Source organism: Dryobates pubescens, chromosome 29, assembly GCF_014839835.1.
Source record: "Dryobates pubescens isolate bDryPub1 chromosome 29, bDryPub1.pri, whole genome shotgun sequence".
Classification (NCBI taxonomy): Eukaryota; Metazoa; Chordata; class Aves; order Piciformes; family Picidae; genus Dryobates; species Dryobates pubescens.
In genome coordinates this window covers 4782664-4805071 of record NC_071640.1, presented here as the reverse complement: position 1 = coordinate 4805071, position 22408 = coordinate 4782664, and the positions used below count along the sequence as shown (strand labels likewise).

Sequence of the window (22408 nt, the reverse complement as noted above, 5' to 3'; positions counted from 1 at the left end):
TCGCACTGCACATGCCACCAACTTGTTAGTAATTAAAAGCAAAATTAGAGTGCACTAATTATGGCTAGGCCTGAAGCCCAGCTGATATGGTGATTTCCAAAATACAACACAGGAGCCTGCTCCTGCTGGTCTCTGGTGGGATGGAATGGATGATGAAAGGTCTTACCTTGGCCTTGCCTGTGCTCTGCAGGATGTGCACCAGCGCGGATGCCATCTCCTCTTTGTTCTTCACGCTCAGTGAGGGCTCCAGCACCGAGCACAGCACCATGTAATTGTTAGTGATGTACTCAGCAAACTCTTTGTACATCTCCATGGGAAGGATGCTCATACTCTGGTAGCGTGACTTGATGCGGATCATGGGCCCTGGGGACTTGCCCTTCCCGGGGTTGGGGCCGACCACTGGGTACCATTTCTCCACAAACTGCCTCCCCGTGACGGAGCTGACAGGGATGTTCACTTGCCCAATGAAGTTGGTCTTGTCCTTCTTTTTCTTCTTGTCAGTCTCTTTGTACAAGTGCACTGTAATGTTTTTGAGCGATGGGAGGTTATTAAACTCAAAGTGCTCCCCCCAAAACACATTATCAGTTTTCAATTTACAGGTAGTTCGTGCATACAGAACCTCGTCCAGGCATAATTCGCACAAGTACTTTTTCTTGGCTGGCAGGTCCTTGGCTTCAATAATCCATAACTTTAACATATTCTCTACCCTTCTGCTGTTGTCCTGAAAAAAAGAAAAGAAAAGGAAAGAAACAAAAGAGCAACAAAAAAGGTCAATAAAAAAACCCTCCACAAAGCCAAGCAAAACAAAACCGGAGAGATGAGTTAATTATTTCGGATGTGCTAAATGAGCAGAGGCTTAATTACATTTTATTTTAAGGAAATACTGGCTCTCAGGAATTTGCATAATAGCACTACTTATGTTAATTTTCAAAATATCACCGTGCTCTCCATGTCTGTTGGTGCCAATTAATATGAGGAACAAGGAAGATAAACCCCTCCGAATCATAAATATCCCGTTTCCCCCATTCACTGCTGAGAGGGCCTCAGAAGAAACCAAAAGAGCCTCACCAATCATCAATGGCTTTCACAAAACAAGAGCCATGGTACCAGAACCTCACAGCCACCTCCCTTCTCGGTGCAGCTGCCTTACAGCAGCACTGGAGTGTATTTTCTTTACTGTAACAGAGCAACAACAAAGGGATCTGAATGCACGCCCAGGGATCACCTCATCCATGGCTGGAACACAACCGCTTCTGGCAGGGTAAGAAGCATTTGCAAAACCTCATGGTATTTTAGGGCAGAAGTCTAGAGCACCCAACTGAAACTTTGAGAGGAATTATGGGAGACAAAGTCAGTCCCACAGCAGAATCAATACAATTCAGAAATAGCAATCTGGCTTGGATATTTTTAAAACAACAACAGAGAAGAGGATGCTGTGGATCTTTAAGAGCTCCCCAGGGATGCTAACCTCATCCTGGAAGAGCATCCAGGGGCACCTGGTGCAGGAATGACTTGAAAGATAAAGCACTGCTAGGGGTTGTGCAGGAACTTGTTTTGTTTGGAACCCCTCACTGAAACAGCAACTGTGGCTTACTCTGCTCAGCCTTGAAGTCTGGGCAGGAACATTTGTGCTGGAAGTCCACAATGGGATACTGTAGGTTCAGGAAGTACACACAGGAACTATACAAGAACACTGAATTCCTGATAGAAATACCAAGTCAGATACTGAGAGTTTATTGTCTAAGAGCTGAAACAAAGATGGAAAGTTAGCCATCAGTTAATGGCAGGCTTTGGGATGAGGGCACACTTCCAAATGAATTTCTATTCACCACTGCATCTCCAAGCCATACTGATGTGCCCAGCCCCAACTCACATTCCTGGGACTTTTCTCACGGCAAACCTTCACAGAGCTCTTTCAGATCATTACTACCAGGCTGCTGCACTTGGAAAGCACCAGAGTCACTGAACTCCACACGCTGCTCGAGGCAGAAGTCCACTTCTCCCCTCAACTTCTTGTTCTTATATTGAAGGAAATATTTTATACTGACATTTGGCACTGTGCTGGGAACAATAAACCCTGACACAGAAGGCTGCTTCAGCAACCCACCAGGCCTGCACCTAACTTATGTGCACAGTTACGTGGCTCTGATGCCAGGGATGAACTCTCAGGATCCCATCATCTGTGTCTTCTCTGATCAGCAGAAAAAGGCTTGTTGATTGAGCTCATCAGTTATCTGCTCCTGTAGTTGATTAGGGTAACCCCAGACCAGAGAGGGAGCAGCAGCTGTAGACTTTTATTTTAGGATGTACTTAGTGGGCCATAAGCCAGCACATTGGGTGTCCCTGTGTTCTAGTGGAGAGAGGGATTTGTTTCTGTAGATCCCAGAGGAACTGACTGGAGAAAGCTACGTTCCACTATGGCCCCACAGAACTGACTGTGATGGGCAGCTGAGTTTCACCATCACTAAAACAGTCTTTAAGTACTACCAGAGTGAGTCAGGAGGTGTGGTATGTGAACCCTTGAGACTCTTCAATCTTGTACCTTTGCTGGCAGCAACCTGCCATCTGTCCCAGAGCTTCTGGGAAGTGAAAAGTCCTAGATAAGTGGCACATATCATCAGTAACAGAGCAAGACTGAAGACTCTTCAGATCTGATCAATTCTTAGCATCAGCTGAAACAGCATGTGCTGAGAAACGGGGAGGAAATAATTGGCACTTGTCTGTAAACATAATTGTGGGAGAAAGCAGTATGGAAACAACTGACCCACCGTTACACTCACTCACTGAAATGACAATACATCCCCTGCTGCTACTATGCACTGGGCTATAAAATGTAATAAGGAGGAGCTGAACTCTACCAGAGGCAATCCCTCAAAGCCAATACCTTATTTGGGTGCACGGCACGCCGCAGGTTCTCCATCCATTTATCTCGCTCTGCTGCGGAACGACACGAGAAGCACTTACTTCCTGATGAAGTCGTCACCTACAGGGAAAGGAACAGGATTATGTCTTGACCAGCACACTGCACACTCTGATCTGGGGGGAGAGGGGGAGCTGGAAAGATGCTAGTGGATTGTGTATAGTTTTCTTTTAAAGTAAACAGCTTTACCCAAGCATGAAGCAACAGCCCCCAAGGCCAGCAGAAAACAGGGCAGCTCTGTATGCTACAGAAATAATCATGGAAGCAAATTCCAATTAATTCTCCTCTTCCACACCAGGAAACACTAGATAATGGGCCCCACACATGCAATGCTTTGAACCACCAAGTTCCACAACTGAGAGAGTGCAAATCCTCAGATGAACTGAAGATAAGTTGCAACCACTTGGCATTCCTCCAGAGTCAGCCCAAAGCTTGTATAAGTAACAACTCACTCCCTATTTTCAGCAGAACACCAGGCCCAGAAAGGCTGGTGTCCTACCTTCCCTCTTCATGTCCTGCTGCTTCTGAAGACCATGCTGTGAAGAACCTGGGAACAAGTACATACACCCCACTCCCAAAAGCATTATGAGCAGCAGCTCACAGCCTGGCCAGAGACACTCCCGTGCTCACAGCGCCTAGTTCTTGGCTGAGGAGAACCAGGCTGGGGCTCCTGGTCATGGAGATGGCTGGTGAAGTGCTGCTGAGCCTTCCTCTCATGTTTCCAGTATCACTCCAAGGGATCTTTCTGCAGTATTTGTGTGACTTCCTCTCACTATTGGGATTTTCTAGCCAGGTCTCAAAGAACCATACTCACAACTGACATTTCCAGTGGTGCAAATGCTCCACGTTGCACACCACGTCCCTCTTGTCAGATGGAAACTCACACACGGATGACAGCTTCTTCCTATTCCCCACACCAGGCCTCCTTGGAATCAATTATTGAGCCAAGGTCTAAAAGGCCAGTAGTTCTCTACACCTTCTCACATACACATATTCCTCATGCTGCTATCTCCTCCAGGCCCTGCTGGCAAGCTGACAGCTCATGACTGTGGTACCAGAACTCTGCCCTGCCCATAAAGCCCTTCACAGCTGCTCTGCCCTTCTCTGCAACTGCTGCTTTTGGTGATGTGCAGTAATATTCTTTATGTACATCTCTGCCTGCAGGCCAAATGGACCTGGCTGATACTTTAAATAAGTCCCCTCTGAGCTTCATCTCCACCAGTCTCTAGCTGCAGAATTATTTCCAAGTGCTTTTATCATCTCACAGTGTTTGTGTTTACATGCTGCACACTGGGTTATCTGCTTCTGGGAGACACAATCTCCTTTAATTTCATGTATCTCCCAGAAGCCTAACCTGTTCCTACAGCAGAGCTGGCACTTGCTAAGCTGTGTCATTAGCTAACCTCAGTGATGTGCTGAACACATCCCTTCCTTTGAACAGGCATCTTCTAACCAGGACAAAATGAGAAGAGGCCAAACACATCCCTTCCTTTGAACGCAGACATCTCACCAGGACAAAATGAGGTCTATCCTGTCTTTACACAGCAAAGGCAACAAATCTTCCAACCTTTGACACACTCTCCTTCAGATGGACTGTCCTCAGAGGCTTTTATCCTCTGTCCTGTAAAATTACACATCCCGCTGAGCCCAAGTTAGCTTCTCTTGCCAGGAGAAGAGTCTCTATTAGTAGGCACCACAGTTAGACCTTTTCAGCATCTTTTCATGCTTCAGTGTATTCCCAGCTTCTTCAAATACCCTCATTACAAATCTGGCCTGCTCCATCTTCTGCTTGCTGCTGCAGATGCTTGTGTGAACCTCCATCCCTGAATCTTCACAAACAGACTTCTGGTGCCACAACAGATGTATCACTTGCCAGACTGTGTCTGTGGCATGCAATCCCCACGCCTTGCTCTGCCAGAAGGTCTGGCAGCTCTGCATCTTGCTCCTTTTCTCAGTAAGAGCTCCTGCAACAGCATTTAAACTGACCTGACTGCTCCTCACACCTAAAGAAAAGCAACACTTCTCAGAACATTCCTCAGACAAGAACCTAATAATTTAGCATCTGAGCCCCATCTTTTTTGGCCCATGTAACTCAGCTGTAAAAGACTTAGGATGTTCCTATCCAAAACATCACAGTCCTTAGACCATAGTCCACAGACCCTCCTTGTAGAGCTATGCTGCTCTGCAGACGCTACAGCTGGGTTTCTGTAACCTCCCACTGACATTCTGGCAAAGATCCAGAGAACTCAGTCTCCACTGATTGCTCAGAAATCAGCTACTAAAGGTAGAACAGGTCAAATACCCCTTCCAGTCAACTACATCATTAATCCACTGCCTCACAGGCCATTTCTTCCCTAACTTCTTGGTTAGCCCTTTTGTTTTGATGGGAGTTTGGTCTATGAATGTATTTGAAAAGTGTTCTCAGACCTAGAGGATTTGTAGGAAACTTGGAGGTTCTCCCATAAAAGAGAATTACAACTCCTTTGATTGCTACTGAAAGATGCCCTCTTAAAGGCAAGTTCTCCATGGTGACACACATGGATCCCACAGCTGCCTAGAGGTTTCATATCCAAATAAATAAGCAGGCAATTTAGCTGTCCTTCTACTGAATCTCCTAATTTAATGTCAGTTTTTTACCAGCTATTTGTTAGGTTGAGTATCTAATAGATTTTCTTGCCACACTTAAGTCAACACATCAGCACTGAGCAATCGTGGTAAAATTTATGATTCAATTCCAAACCAAGTACTGATTAACTAATCACTCAACACCTAAAACCTCTCTAACTGTCACACTTCAGTGAGAGGAGGGCAAAATCCTCCTGTGCCAGACACAAAGCACTCTTGATCTGATGGAAGTTGAAGGCTGTATGTACCATGTGTGACCAAAAATGTAACTTGTCCCAGATCTGCAAATGCATCCCAGCTTTCATCTCTGGCCTAAACATCACATGGCATTAATGATCTTCATGAGATATTAATTATCTAATAGAGTATTCTGGTCTCATCAAGGTTTTTGGGTATGCCAGAATACTACTAATGTACAGGATAAACTCAATTAATAAAACTCATTAATTTCTGAAATGTTACTTTTCCACATTCATTAACTGCAGTCCTTGCATGGGTGGTCTCTTAAGCCTGCTAAGATCCTCTCATTTTAAGAATGTCTTAGGTACAGCACAGGTTCCTCAAAGTATACCTGAAGGAATCTCACTGGAGTAGCAACCAAAGATGATAGCTGAGTTCCTGAAGCAGCTTCACTCAGTGTTCAATTTGTTTTATGAGGAAAGTTTAAGGCTCAAGCCAGTGAATCCCACCACGACCATGTGCAAAAGGGGAAGCCAGTGCTGCCTGGGCCAGCTCCACAGCCCAGTGACGGCTGCTCAGAGCATGAAGGGCCGTGTGAGCCCTGCTGAACACTTGCAGAGCTGGACTAAATTTAGTGGAGCTAAATTTAACTCCACTGAATTCTCCCTTGCTCAGGCAAGGCCAGGATGAGGAGGCAGTTTCAGCTGTACTGGAGCAACTACAGCTTTTCTTCCTCCTGCTCTACAGCCCCCAGCTACATCCTGCAACAGCCCAGACACAAGCTGTGCAACAGGACATGACTTTGGTCTGCCAAGACAGTGACAGAGTCCTCGGGCCTCACTTCCCTGCCTGGCCCAGGTGCTCAGGACCCCCACAATTATCAAAGCCAGGAATAGGCTCAGGGAGGCTGGACTCCCAGTCTCTCTTTACTGGACCAAGATGCTCACTGTATATTTAGCACACGCAGCATGTGCAGCAGCTCTAGACGATTATGCTGACAGGGAAGTCTTCCAAAGAGAAAGGAGATGATGTTGAGTAACTCCTGTAAGAGATCAATGAAGGAGCCCAATAAATACTGGCTGCCAAGTACTCAGCAAGTTGGAAAAAAGCAGGTTTCAGAGAACTAAATCAGTAGCAAAAGCCAAGTGCAGGCTGTGAAAAAGCACTGCATTACTGCTGACTCCTAAGCCCTGGCAGCGCTGAGCCCCAGCTTCCGCACGTCCTAATGCAGGTCGTGGCAGAAGAGACAAACACTTGCACAGCACCTTCACACAGCCAGCTGCCTCCAAACCAGCCACTTGGGTTTTTTCCACTGCAGATGGCTTTGGCACCTCCTGCTTTTGTCTCAGTTTGGGTGTGCTGCCAGTTCCCTCTCTGAACCTGCCCTCTTCAGCATAACTCCATCTGCAGCCATGTCAAACCCTGCTGCTCTGCTCTCTGAGCCACAGAGCTCCTGCAGCTCACTGGAGGAGGACCTGTGGCACATTGGACCTCACACAAGTGAGAACTAACAGATACCTTTGCAACCTGCTCTGGCTGACCCTGCATTAGCAGGGAGGTTGCACCACACAATCTCCAGAGGTCCCTTCCATACTCTACCATTCTGAGGCCCTGAAGGCAGTGTTCAAGCACTGAGATGATGCGTGTGTATTTTCTTGCCCAGTTTTCACTATAACCTGACATGGAGAACCATGTGGCAAGTTGTCTGTGCCAACGCAGGCAGGGGTCTGGAGGGGCCAGCACATCCACCCAGCTCATCTCAGTACATACTGCTCCTCTGCCTGGGCTTGTCCCTCACGCCCTGAGCTGCCCCAAGGGGATGCTAACCCTCTGTTTCCATCATTTGTACCCTAAGTGCATAGTAGATTGTGGTCACCACATGCTGCCCACCAGAGATCCTGGGAGATCTGCAAGCTCATTTCAGTACTGAATCTCACTCCCCCTGTGAAGGAGGCTCTCTGGAGATACAAGATCAACACAACAAATGGCATTTACCTCTCATCTCAGTCCTTTCCCACTGGAGCTTGCTGACAAGTAATGTCAGTTACAAATCAATGTCCCTTTTGTTTTCTGGCATCCTCCCTTCCCTCTGCAGAACAGCAATCAACATGTTCTTTTTTTTCTGTATGACTCTTCTTTAGCCAGGTCACTTAAACATAAAACTTTCTTCCTCCCTACAAGTGCATGACTTGTGTAATCTCCCTCTCAGTCAACTTTCTACAAGTACTGCTCACATCCCTTCCTCTGCTCTTACGTGCTGAACAGACTTGGTAAACAACTCATATTATGGATGTCACATCTATTTTCCATCTAGCTTCATTTTATCTTTCTTGAGTGGAATGTAATAGGGGCCACATAATTTACAAAACTGTTCTCCTCCTGACCTGCTGCACTCGCTCAATTCTGCAGAGAATGAGCAGCACTGGCAGATTTGTACCTCAGCCCACTCCAGAGTTTATGTTTGAGGCTATTGTATGTAAGAGTGTTTTTGTGCTACCTGCTTGTATTTCAAGAAATGGATCTTTTGTTTCTTTCCAAGTGTGCTAATTTCACTAAAGAAAAAAAATCCTCACCTCTCCAGCACGACTCCTCATGGGCACACACAAGGCTGTGTTCACATAGCACTGCCCAGTGAAGGGAAGCCTGCAGTCCCACTGCCCCCAAAGTACAATCCAAGCATGGATATGCTAGTTATCCCCTCTTTTACCTCCAAATACAAGCAGGTTACCCTCTCTTCACAGTAACATAAGTATTGACCATCTTATTATCTAAGAAAACCATTTCCCAGTTCTCTGTCCAGCCACTGCCATAAGCAATAACACTTTGCCATCCATGATGCAGGACAAATGATTCCCAAGACAGACTACATTGAATTATCCAACTTCAGACTGGTTTGTACATGTTCTACTACCTCCTGCTAGTACAAACCTAACCACATGCCACAACAGATGTTAACTCCCCCCTCCCCCCCCTCTAAATACTCACAGATTTTTCTGTTTACCCAAGCAAGCAAAGATTCAGTTTTCCAGACAAAGCCCTCAGCACTCCCACTGACCACAGTGGACTATCTTTGTGACCACTTATGATGTCTTTGTTAACACTGAGCACTTTCTGATAACTGCATGAACATTACAAAATAGATTTATGCTCTTTCTAATACACAGCCTTAAGCAGCTCAGCACCTGTGGCAGCAGCAAGCTCTGCTGTGACAATTCTCACAAGGCAAAGGGCTTGCTGCTCTGATTTGGTGGATATGATCCTCCTTAGGAAGATGGGAGTAACTTTCTGCCTGTGGTCCCTGTGTTGCCATTCAGAGCAGAAACATTTTCTAACAGCTGAAGCCCAAGGTGCTGGCCACACCTGGCTCGCCAGTCAGCCCCATGGCCTGGCAGCCCCAGGATGGACAGAAAGCCTTCTTACCTCAAAGCAGTAGTCCTGTCCCAGGATGCTACTGTGGACTGGTTTGATGACCACTTCTTCCTCCATACTGAGATCCAGAGCCTCAACAGCACTACTAGGACTGAGCAAAGACTCGTGGGAGCGTGATTCTTTCAGCCTCGGCATTAGATGGGATCTAGAGGAAAAATGTAACAGGATCAGTGGATTCTTTCCTTCCCAGAGAACTTTTAGTCTGTTAGCAACAACTGCAGAATATTCCTGGGAATATTTTGCCATGAGATCACTGAGAGCCCAGAATAGAAGGGACTGCTAAGTTGTCCCACGTGTAAGTCGGTGAGCAGGTTCTACTACAGGCTGCATGTTCAACAAAAAAGCCTTTTCTGAACTCCAAGGCAGTCAGGACCATGTTTTGAGAGGTCTGCAGAGGCAGGTCTCTGCACAGCTGAGGATGTTTTTAAATGCTCATCACACCCAACCACCTCCAGGTGTGCTGCATTATGTGCGGATCAGAAAGGCCAGCTGGTCCCAGCACCAACTAATGGGCTCCACAGCACAGGACTGGGTTTGCACACCCACAGGAGATCCCATTAGCACCCTTCTCCATTTCATACTGCTTCACAGCACCTAGGCCCTACTGACAGGAAGATTTTACCTGCAAAGAGGGAGGAGTCGATGACAAACCCCTGAGCTGGGCTCGCTCACTGCACAGGGAGCATACCTGGTTAGCAGCTGGCACTGCCAGGGCAGATGTCATCACTGTGCATGGGCACAGGCACCCTTCTCCCCACCAAAATGCACACATCTCTACCAGGGATGTAGACAGTGTCTGGGTCCACCCTCTGTCACCAACATCCCGAGGGCTCCTGTGCTCTATCCAATTGTTACACACATCTCTGGGCTGGGGACAGTGTGGAAAATAAAGCCATGATAGCCCTATTGATTGATCTAAATGCTCTGGAGTCCCACTGGCAGCATTTAGCAGCAGGGAGCCCACAGACAGCGAGCAGCACACCATTTTCGAGGCAGCCAATACAATCAATGGTGCTGTAACTCTTAAAGCAAAACCAGCGAGCTCAAGGGGGAAAAAAAGCCCCAGAAAGATAGCTGAGTACTCCTGGGGAAAACACAGCAAACCCAGAAAGTGGCAAGGGACAAATAACTTGAGAGCAAAGCGAGCAGTCGCTTTTTCTATAGCCTGCACCATGGAAAATGTTCCTACGCCAGCCAGCTCACAAAGCTCTGAGCCTGACCTTTAAAACCTCTGGCAAGCACTTTGGGGTCTGCCAAAGAGACCACGTGTCCTCTGTCCACAAAGGGTGCACAACGCCTTCTTCAGAGGCACAGAAGGACAGAAATACAGGGAGTTTGAGACATTCTCAGCATGGCCTTTCATGAGTGGAACAACAATGCTCTCAGTATACTCCCAGATTGCTTTGTCTGTGCGTGTTGAGTTGTGTCTTTCTCTAGAATCAAGCTGACCAGAACACAGAGAAATGTCAATAGTGCATGCAAAATTCATTGCTTCCAGTGAAGGGCACGCCAAGCTGCATCCAGAAAACTGCCAAAGGAGCTTCTAAGATAAACAGTAGCAGAAGATAAACAGCAGCAGAAGATAAACAGGTGCTTCTCCAGATCTGCCATTAAGATTCAGCCATGGATGAGCCCCTGGGTGATAAGGGATCAGCCTGCAGCTGGGTTCTCCAGCTGAGCACGCTAAACGGCCAGCTCGAAGAGCCGCAGGCCAGCCCTCCTCACCAGCAGCACGGCAGGACAGCCAGCCTGGGGACATGCTGCTCCGGGGCTCAGCGACAGCACAGCCTCCAGACACTCCCTGCTCCTACTGCGGCCGGCAGCCAGGACCAGCTGTGGCGGTGCCCCTTAGGCATCTGCAGAAAAGCAAACTACAGCACTGCAATCTCTTCCCAGAGGACAACCCCCAGCCCTCCAACGTTAAAAGCCCTGGGTGAGCAGAGCCCTGTGCTGGATCAGAAGTGGTGGCTTTGAAGCAAGAGGCTCTCTATCCCATTAGTGATTCTCTAAACTGCCCACTCACCCCATATCTCTATGGTGAATAAATTGATCTTTAGGAACTGAGCACAGTCATTTCCCAGTACTTTGTGGCAATTTTACACTATTTTCACAGAAAAGGGTCCATATCCTTTTCCTCTGAATGATACTGCAAATTAACTCTAATACAGGCAGGCAGATCAAGTTACCTCTGGATGCTGAGTGCAGAACCAATATCCAGCAGCTCGAGAACTGACAATACCCACTGCTCACCAAGCCCTGATAAGGCCAGAATCAAGGCATTTATGGTAAATTTTATTTCCATATTTTACAGATGAAATTAGAAAAGGTAAGAAACCAAGCTGAGACCTGCACTGGTGTGTGGACAAACATAAATATTCGTCATCTAAACTGCAGCTCAGGAACTGCAGGCTGTACCCCACACGTGTACATCACCGAGCTGGGCTGCTTCACGCTGCCCTATGAATTTTTCTTAAACTTAAACCAAAACAAGTCTATTTTTCATTTCAAACTACTGCAGCTGCGAGGCCACGGGTGGGAGTGCAGATGTGCAATACTAAGAGCCACCAAGGGGGAGTTTCTCAGGACTTATGTTCTCACCAAATTCAGCAAACGCGTATTTATATCCCTCCACACTCTGCTGTATGCCTCTGGGAATCCTAAAATTAATGGGACTTTGCTTAGGCAGGAGGTTATTTGTCAGGTTCCTGCCTCAGCAGGATCCACTCCCGTGATGTCTTTTACCCCTGAACGGCTGATCAGATCCAACCCAGGTCAGTAACAGAAACACTTCTCACCAGATGCTGCACTGCACGGAGGGAGCGCTGCAGGTCTCAAACCAGCCCTAAAAGGCCCAGCATCTGTCTGTGTGTCACGAGCTAAGTGGGGAGATGTCATTAATTAGAGACTCTCATTTGAAATCTCAGAGGAAGGGATGAGAGCTCTCTCTGCCACAGGCAGCCCTGGCAGAGCAGGATGAGCACTGCCTGTGCAGAGCCTCCTCCCAAGGGCAATGTCCCCATCCCTCCCCAGCACCCCAAAGCTCCCCTGACCCTACAGCACTTAACCCGCAGCAGCACAGCATGGTCTGGGGAGCCTGCAAATGTCCCAGGGTGAAAGAAGGGCTACACACCATCAGTCTTCAAAGGACACCAGTTCCTTTCATTTTAATACCCTGTTCCAGGGGAGAGAGCATTTCTCAAGCCCTTTGGTAAGTGACATGACATTTGCAGCAGGAGTCCATTTACTGGAAGAGGTTTGCAAGTCCCCATCACAGCTCCCACAGCCTTCCCTTTGCATTAACAGTAAGGAAAAGGTCCTGCTAAGGCCATAAGCTGCTTCCCTGACTGGGAGAGTGAGGGCACTCTTCTTACCAGAAGGATCACTCAGCCTTCCCCTGGCTTGGGCAGGTAGCACATAAACCTGCCAAGTTACAGTGAAACCTTGTGAGTGAGCGCGTCCCTGGCTCCTCCACATCAAGCTGTGACAGACCTGGAGAGCTTCATCCAAAGACTGGGTGAGGCCTGGCAAGTGCCAAAAAAACACCCAACCAACCACTTGCTGATGAGGAAATGTAGAAATGTTCAGCACACAATAGACTCAGCCCAAAATGGAGCATCAGGCACCAGGGTAACTCTGCTGGTGTGCTCCAGCCGCTGGGCAGACCCATCTTAGTTCTCTCCAGCTCTGCCCCAAGACTCATCACCTGCAGCCAAGATTTCTTCAGGGGAAAGCAGGCATGTTTCCATCAGGAGACCCTAGCAAGGTGCTGTCTCCAAAGGAGCACCCTGGGGCAGAAGCAGTGTTGTAAGCAGGAGTTGGATACTCCTCAGCTCTGCCTGCTTCCACCCAGCGTGGGCAGAGAGCAGCATCCATGGTGACAAAGATACCAGTGTCCCTGTAAACTCGTGCTCTTCCTTAGCCATCTGACACCCTACCAGGCAAAGGCACCAGGCACATCATTTGCTTACTGTGAACATACACTTCCAAGGTGACAGAGGTACTTTGTTCAAATTCATTTCTCTACCATCACTTTTCAAAAGGCTGCCTGTGGGGCCATCCGATCTCTCGCTGTGTACTCCAGGTCCTGTCCTAGCTTACATGAGCTGATCAAATTCAGCTCCTACACCTTTGTTTTAATACAGCGGGAACGGCCAGCTGCCCAGAGACATCTCACAGCAGGAAACCCTCTTTCCAAACAGCACGTTCAGTTCTTTTTGCCATGGGCCTGATTTTAATCCCTTTCTACTCGCCTAAAGTTCAGCTGAAATGAAGGGGGAGAAAAATCTCATAAAGGACCACATTAGTTCTAAAGAGAAATAACATTACTGCTACCGGCACTGACCTGCAGAGTCCTACAGAGAGGCAGCCAGTCTCTGGTTATTAAAGAAAGAGGTTTACTGCCCAAGAGCAACGAGAAAGGATTGTTGTTCTAAATAATGAAAGTCATAAAACATTACCATGTGAAGGGACGCTATCCCCCGCTGCCTGCTCCCTTCACAGGCAGCCAGAATTAGGGACGTCAGGTATCGTCAGACTGTGACAGCACAACTAATCTAACCTGGACCTTGCGGGCTGCAGCCAAGGCTTTGAGGATACAGAGGAACAAGCATGGAGGGACAGTCCGTTCCTTTTCTCCTCATCAAACTTCAGGGATTGATTTTGAGCAATGGAGGCAGCAATTGTCCAACTACAGCAGCAGCACAACACATGCAGCAGCTCCACATTATGACTGGAGGGATGGCCCAGGAGCCCAGGGCTACAAGGAAGGAAAACATGTAGGGTCTGTCTACATGGAATTATTCTGGGATAAGTCTTGTGTTTACACTCACACACTCTTATTCCACAACTGCCTTCTAGTGAAGACAAGTCCTCAGAGGGGCAACACCATCAGTTTTCCTTTCAGAACCTCACTTGCCAGAAGCTACCCAGCTGCTGCTCATGTGGGTTTATGGGGAACATTTTCCTAGTATTTTTGAGAGACAGAAGGAAAGAGGGAACCTGGCTGGGTGGCTGCAGACGGACGGAGCAGACACAAAATGTACCACTGCAAGATGGTGGGAAAAACAAAGAATCTTTCTTACATCTCCTGTTCCACTCTGAGAGCATGATCAGATTGGGGAATTCTGAAGAAGTCCAGGAACTAAGCTGAGCTGAAGATGTCCCATTAACACCACCTGCAGAGTTGGCCTCTGCAAGGCAAATGCCTCCCCACTGTCAGAGGGACCTGATCTCCCAGATTACAGGTTTGACTCTGTGACACATCTCCCAGTCAGGGAACATTCCCTGCAATGGCTTTTCAAGGGCTGACAGTTTTTCTCTCTGACCAGCTGGGAAGAGGGTCTTTAGGGCAGCCCTCACCCTCTCATCAGCACAGATCCACTGCAGGGGGTTCAACATGCACAAACGCAGTGGAACAGAGCGTGAGAGCCACGTGCAGCATAGACAGAATGTAAATCTGTCTCCAGCCTGGGGATTAGGCTCTCTTATGAATGAGAACAAAGTGGGCAACTCCACCAAACTGATTTGCAGCATCAGATGGGAGAAAGGTTTTAGCAGTCACAGATGGGGAGTACATCACACGCCGACCTCTGCCAACTTCACCACAGGCAGCAAAATCGGATGCTGGGAGCTCTGCTCTATGCAGCCTGCCCCTCCCCAGGCTTGGGGCCTTGCTGCTGCTGGTCACAAACTTGGACTATGCGCTCTGCAGAGCCCAAACTGGTCCAAAGGCTGCACTTCTCATGCAGCAGATGCAAAGCCTGCTCTCATATACAGCAGCTCTCCCCTAAGCCCTCTCACTGTCTCATTAGCAGTGCCCCCCCTGCTCAGTGCTGGCTTCCAGCTAACCTCCTGACCACTGCTGGGAGTTCTCATCCATTCCTCCCCAGTGCCTCATCTTGCTTCGATTTCACAAGTAAACATGAAAGTGATGTTATGGGAATAACCAAGAAGGAGAGCACAAGAGAACTTGCATGCTGCCAGAAGATTTATGTTTGGGGTTTTATTTTCCTGTAGGACAAGACACATGGATGAAGCCTCAGCATGCAGCCAACATCCTTCTCCATGTTCTGTTAACCTAAACTTTCTCCTGCAGCTTTCCAGACACCAGCTGCTGATCCCTGCTCTGGCCACGGGTTGAAGCAGAGGTGGATCCTTCGCAGCATCTGGGGCTCTCTGAGCAGCAGAGTGCTGGAAAACACCCCTCAGCCCACTCAGGATGGGAAACTGGTGTCACATGTTAGCCTCACTAACGTAACACCTTCGCTGAGCAACACAAAGGACATGTAATTAAACCCATTAATGCCTGCCCTTGTTTTTAGGCTGTTCTCAGTTTTAACCAGCAGCAGAATTAATTACACTCCAAAGGACTCCGTCAGCTCATACCGGATTCCAAATGTTGTTTTTGCCAGAGCAAACCTGAAGGATGATTTTAACCCGTGACATTCACCTGAGCATGGGTATTTGTTTGTTCAACAACGTGCCACTGCAAGGCTTATCAGGGACAACCTGAAAGTCCAGCACAGTATAACCAGCAAGGGCACAGAGGAACTGCAAAATCTAGCAAAATGCATCAAAAGCAAGAAGCATGAGGTGATCAGAAATAGCTATTCCCTGTTTCCCACAAACAGAATGACACTACCATTTCACTTTCAACACAAACTGATGCTTTATGGAAAAAAATAAAATCTTTTCTTATCATATCAACCTAAAGCAGCAGATAAAGCGTTGTACCTGTGCACATCCGATGCAAACAGCAGTCACATCTTCACCACTCCAACCTAGAGTTCACACCACAGCCCTGAGAGTCAGACACTCCCACAGCACCAGTCTCAGAGTGAGCAGGGACTGTAGAGACCCAAAAAGCACCTGAAGAACCTCCAAAGAGGCACAAGTGAACCCACAGCATACGACCCCGAACCCCTGCCACCTGCCACGAGCAGGAACCCATGAAGCACAGGGTACCCCCCAGACGGATCCCAGACTCCCCACTGGAAGCAGGGTGGGGATAAAAGGTTTGATTTTTATCACTGAAATTTTGCTTAACATGAGTCTGAGGTAGAACCTGGGACAAGGAAGGAAAAGCATGGAAGGGTGTCTCCCCAGTGAGGAGAACCTGAAGCCCTATCTCCCACACCACGGCCCTGGGCTGCAGAGCCCGGGTCCGGGCCGCGGCGACGACGACATTTTAATAAATAATGATGAAAACAAATTCTTAACACACAGAATCACGGACAGGCTAAAAATAAACCAGCCGTGCCGAGAAGCGGGCTGGGGCGGCCGGCGGGGCTCAAATCACGCAGCGGAGGGTCGCCAGCAGCCGCAGCGGCCCCGGGCCGGCCCTGGTCCTGGTCCCGGTCCCGGTCCCGGTCCCGGTCCCGCTCCGGGCCTCCTGGCCGTGCCCGGTGCAGCGGATCGGGGAGCCGCCGCCGGCCTCCGCACCTCCACGTCCGCACACACACGTCCATACATACACACATACACACATACACGTACACACACACCCGCACCCCTCCCCGCACTCACCCGCAGGGCCCGGCTCCTCTCGCCGCCCCGCTTCACCTCGGCCATGCCGCGCTCCCGCCGGCCGCAGGCGGGCCGCCCCCCGTTCCCCGCCGCCCCGGGCCGCCCCCGGCCCCGCCGCCGCCACTGCCGCCGCCCCGCCCCGCTCGGGCAGCCGCTGCCGGGGCTGCCGGATTGGCTGCGCTGTAGCTGGGCAGAGCGCCCCGGGCCCGCCGCCCCCGCTCCCCGCTCCCCGGCCGCGGCACCGAAAGAGCGGCACGAAGCCCGGGCTGGGTTGCCGAGGGATGAGGGTGGAGATGGCTCTCCCCAGAAGGCCGGTGGGGCCCCGCCTCGCCCTCCTGCCGCCCAGCAGCATTCCCGGCGCCTGGCGGGGCCGCCGCCCACCCCTCCGCGCTGCCCGCGGTCGCCCAGCCGCTCACCCCTCGCCCAAAGCCCGCTTGTCCCGCGGCCGTTCGTAGCCTTCATTTTGTTGTGCTAACGCTGGGGAAAAGCCAGTTCTCCGGGAGCTTGTATTTTTGCAAAGCCTGCACCAGGGCACTTCTTCCGTCCCCGGGGACGCGGGGCTGTCCCGCAGGCCGGCAGCACTGGGGAGGGGAGGAGGAAGGCAGCCGCCAGCCCGCCCGCCCGGCTCTTTTCGCCCTAGGATGCGCCACGCACATTCCTTTCCCAGTTTGGAAAGCCGAGTCACTGACCTTTGCAGCAGCGCAATCCACAGTAAGGAGTAGCGCCTGCAGCAGCAGCCAGCAGCTCCGGCCTGAGCCATGGCCCGCAGCCGGCTCCCCGCACGCACAGAGCCGAGCGATCCCGCATGGGAGCGAAGCGCACCCGGCGAGGCTCACGGCCCGGCGCCCCGGTCCTCCCGGTTCAGCTCCGGGTTGTGTAAGTGCAGAATCACGAAACACGGTGCCCAGAGCAGCAGGTAAGAGGGAGAGGAGGATGCAAGACAGCGGAGAACGGAGGGAAAGGCTACACAGCATGGTCCAACTGTCCTGACTGCCACCATCCTCACCCAGCCCACGCCGACACGTTCCCAGAGCCAGGCTGCTGCTGTCATCGTGGCGTATTCAAATGCCTCCATTACTCATCAAGAACAAAGTAGGACTATCTAGTAAATGAGAAACCACCACATGGCACTGTCCCCTGCCTGTTATTTATAGCTGCTTCCTTTTCTACTTCTCAAAGTCTACAGTCCATGTCTGCAGCAAACCATAAATCCTCTAGCTCATGCCAGGCTGCTCCAAATCGGGGATGAAAGCAGGTGCCTGGGCTGCAAATTCCAGTCAGCTTTGCAGGGGAAAACGAGAATAGAGGTAAATGCCCCTGCTTGAAAAGAATCCTCAGGGTTTCCCCACACCAGAGGGGAAGGGGTCAGGTCCCAGAATGGGAGAGGGACAGGTCCTGCCCAAGACAAGCAGGCTGAGTCTCGGCTCCTCCGGTAACTTGCAGGGTGGATTTCCAGAGGGACTGTCCCTCCAGCCAGCACCACTGCGTGCAGCGCTGACAAATGAGTCGCAATTCATAGGTTCTCTGCCCAGTCCCAAGACTAACTCCCCGCACATCGTCACTCACATGCCTTTCCTCCTCACCTCCAAAGGATCCAGAAAATGTGAATGACAGGCAGCATTATTGCTGGGCTTGAATAATAAGAAGCACTGTCTGCCACTTAAGGGGGTCCTTGGCTTCCTCCCAGGGTAAACTGGTCCCCATTACACTCTGGGGACAACAGTATCAGCTCACCAGCCACGCTGGCAGCAGAACGCCCCAGTCAGTGCATTTCCCACCTCGCCTCCTTAGCGAAGCAGAGGCAGACCCTTTCCCCTTGCAGTCTGCAAACACTGCTCTGGATTTAGCACATTTTGCCTCAGTTTTGCCTACCCCACTTCCCCCGCCAGCAGTTTGAAGTTTTCTCACCCTTTGCTGGCAGATCCCATGCAGAGAGACAAGCTTGCTGTCCTCGATCTGCTTTTCAGGGCTTCTATAAAGTAGGGCACCAGCATCAGCCCAGCATCAGGTTTTTGATACATGGCTGGAGTAGCCAAAAATAATAAGAGGCAGCTTCAGTCAATCTTTTAGCTCTCAAATCTGCAGCAGCAGCAGCAGCACAGGGGTCCTTTGTGCAGCACAGCAAAAATACGGCACACGTCAGACTGAAATCCTGGTCAGCAATCCACGTCCATTCCTGCCCGTGAGCCGGGCTCACCAGCAGCTTGGGAAGTCCTTGCCTGGTGAGGTCCCCTTGCTCACTGCCATCAGTTCTTTGCTCTCCGTGTTTCCTTCAGCACCTTATCTCCCTGACTGCCACCAAACGTTAAGGTCAAGTTACAGTTTTACCAACCCTTTTATCTTTCTGCAAGGCACGAAAACGCAGAACCTGAACTTTGGAACAAGCCCTCACACTTGCAGTGGGTGGAGAGCAGAAGCAGCTGGAGAAAAGAGGACCCAGATTCTCTCTGCAACCCAGCACTGGAGTATTTTCTGCTGCACGTTTAGACACATTATTAGGACAATTTGAAAGGAAGTCCCAAAGCCATGTGCTTTTGGCTTGCATTCCAGCAGGAACCTAGATACACTGGAAACTGTGGCAGCTCCAGCTGACGTAAGGGCCCAGCACAGCTCCACTATTGCTACCAGATGACAAGAAGAAGACCAGCAAGACCCAGTGAAAGAGCTCTGCTTGCTGGGAACCACTCAGTTGATCTTCCCTTGTCCCAAACCTGAAATTTCAGATGGTCAGTCTGCACAGGTCTAGCACAGAGCCCAGGCATGAGGAGATGACGTAATGTATGAACTCGGAGCCCCTGGGTGCTCTGTGGTACTGTACTAGTGCACATTCGTTCTCCACAAGTGACAGATGTGTTTCCCCAAAGTACCATCTGCCCCTTCTCCAACAAACTACCTCACTGATCACACTTGGGTTGGTGTCTAAAGCACACAAACTTCTTGGGGTACAGGTCTATAATACGCAAGTCATTCATTCCCTCCCACCTCCTCCCCACAGCCTCTGGACTGAGTCTCCTTGTGTAGCTCTGGAGGTGCAGAAGTGAAATCTTTGCAGACCAGGGCCTTGGGGGTGGCTCTTTCTTCCTCTCCAGGGAGTGCCAGCAGTGAAGAAATCTCACTGGGTTGACTCAGTGTTTAAATACTGCTGCAGTGAGTGTTGCTGCCACCAACACAAAGTCTGTACATCAAAGTCTCAGCCAATTTTATTCCAACCCGGGGTTTCCCCCAGCTTCCTCAAAACAAGCTTATACTTCATTCCTCACCTGCACAAGGTGGTGTTTCCCTGCAGACTGTTTTTCTCCCCACGGGTGCCCTGTTCAGAAGGTGATATGCAGGTGTACAATGTGGTCAGAGCCATTATTACACTGGCATCTTCCCTGTGGTGTGGGATCTCTACCCCTTCTTCATGTTTGCACCTCCTGCTACTGATGGGATCCCAGCACCCACCCACCCAACTTCCTGGTTAAAGAAACAGCATTTGTGAAAGCAAAGGCACTGTGCTTTGTCAGAGGTCAGGTAAAATAGTACCTTCATTAAAGTCATTAAAGGAAATTTTCCATTCACAGTTAGTGATTATTTGTATTTTCTGTAGTCCTCTTTTCCTGGGTCACTTTTTCTCCTTTGGTCCCTGCCAAGTCTGGCTTATTCTGTTTCCCCAGCTGGCCAGGGGAGGATGGTCAGACAGAGCTTTGCCTCTGGCCCTCTGACCTTTCCAAACTCCTGCTATGTTTACTTTTTCAGCTATTAAACCTGGGTCTCTCTCACATTTTATTGACTGTGAAACCAGTGCTTTATGGCCACCCTTGTCTGTCACTGGGAAAACGTGAATTCCCCAACAACCCTTAAGAATTCAAAGCAGAGAGGACTGTGATCACCCAGATTTAATCCAAATTTACAGTTAAAATCAAAATGCCTGTTGATGTCCTAAAAAACACTTATTGTACAAGTTCCAATCAGCATAATTAACATTAAAGCTATGTAATGCACCACAGGCTGGCTGTTACTGGGCTACTGATGAAGAGCTGCAGTGGGCACAGTCATTACTGTGGGGCCGCTCTGAAAAACTCCTCAAGGGGTGTGCATCAACCTGTGGCACCATCAAGCAACATACAGATTTCACTGCAGATACTATTGAATTGGTTCTCAGGACTCCCAGTGTTCCCCATCACAGTTCACATTCACACAGCAGCCTCCCAGTGCTGGAGAACCACAGCTCAGCAGCCCCTGGGCACCTTGCCTACACAAGGGCATGGTTTGTCCTTCAGTTCCATTTCAGCAGAAAGGTAATGGGAGGCTGAAGGGCAGGGGAATCAGTCAGGCCTTGCAGCCTGCAGGAACAACACCCAGAGTAAACCAAGAGATTATTTAAAGAGTTCTTCACCTGCTTTGATAAAATGTGCTTGACGCTGACAAAAGCTGAGCTGCAGCACTGCAGAACTGACATCTCTAGCGCTTCCAAAAGACCAGGCACCGTATCAAACAGTGTTTGCACTGAAAAATATTTAACCTCTGACTGATGCAGCCTTCTACACTGTGTTTCGTAGTGGCTAGACAGTGGATCTGGACCCACCAATTTATCTTCCTGCTTGTAATTAGCTCTTCACTTTCCTGCTGTCCTGAGCCAGCATTAGACTTTCCTCCAGGAATGTAATCCCGATGCCTAGGAAGCTGTCTGTACTGCGATGCCACTGTTCCTTCCTGGAGGTTTTATTTAAAATGTAACATGAGCAGCAGACTTTTATAAACCTTTCGGTGAGGACCCATTCCTGCAAACATTCAGCATCATTCTGTGCTATTAGTCTCGCTTCAGAGACACCACTTAACATTCAACCACAACTGGAGCCAAGATGCATTTGCAGGAGTCAAGTTCTGAATTTCTAATCTAAACTACACAGGGGTACTAATGGCGCAGGACTTTGAGCCTGACAAACACAAGTCCATGTTTTAGCATCTAAACTACATTTTATTTTGATTTGTCCTTCTGACTAACACTGCTGGCACATACAAGAGCTTCAAGTTTAATAGGTAATAGCTGACTTCAGAGACGGAATGATGTTCTTAAACAAAGTGATGTTCTTAAAAACCAACATCCAAGCAATGAAAAGTTTATAATCAGAATGAAGTCAGAGAAATGATCTTTTGCTCCTCTCTTAAAGGGGGGGGGGGGGGGGGAGAAAAAAAGGAAGAAAAGAAAAGCTCAAAGCATTTTAAAGTTTGTTTTGACTGTGTGTTTTATCCAGAGATAGTACCAGGATATAAAGCTAATTTCTTCCAATTGCTATCTGCCTTCTAGCCAGATAGATTTTAGTGTCTTTTAGGGATATAAAGCACATCCTTCTCATGGGAACCCTCTTTTCAGATGGAATGAGAGATTCACACTGATGAAGCTGGCGATTTTTCTATGGTTTTCAGAACTGTAACTGGAGGCAATCCATCTCAGGGAGCACACACACTGTCTATCCCCTGCTCTCCTCTGTCTCTGGTATGTTACAGGACACATAAGTCCTTGGAAGACAATAATTTTGCACTCATACACAGCACCTGAGCATACGTGGACAAGGTTGAGATGAAATCAGAAAGCACTGAGGGATGCTGAAGGCAGAGCCAGTGCTGAGTGCCTGCTTCCAGCCCATCAGCACTGTCCCCAGGCTTGTCTTGCAGGCACGGATGCTGCAAGTGTCTACGAGCCCCTTTCTCCTGACAGCCTGGGGCTTTGCCTTCCGGGGTGCTCTC

At 49.3% G+C, this 22408-nt stretch overlaps 1 protein-coding gene across 11 annotated transcripts in view; it reads right to left on the bottom strand.

The window, feature by feature from the left end:
* DAB2IP (DAB2 interacting protein) overlaps positions 1-22408 on the bottom strand; it is a 204240-nt gene that overhangs the window by 33522 nt on the left and 148310 nt on the right. For 9 of the 11 annotated variants that reach the window (XM_054174496.1, XM_054174498.1, XM_054174506.1 and 6 more), the window contains 3 exons: positions 9146-9299; positions 2885-2983; positions 167-721 (listed from right to left, as the gene is read on the bottom strand). In XM_054174496.1, coding sequence (XP_054030471.1) covers positions 167-721; positions 2885-2983; positions 9146-9299 — 808 coding nt within the window. Of the gene's footprint in view, positions 1-166; positions 722-2884; positions 2984-9145; positions 9300-16678; positions 16793-17094; positions 17327-22408 lie in introns of those variants that run through there. The other 2 variants (XM_054174505.1, XM_054174503.1) reach the window with 2 other exon arrangements.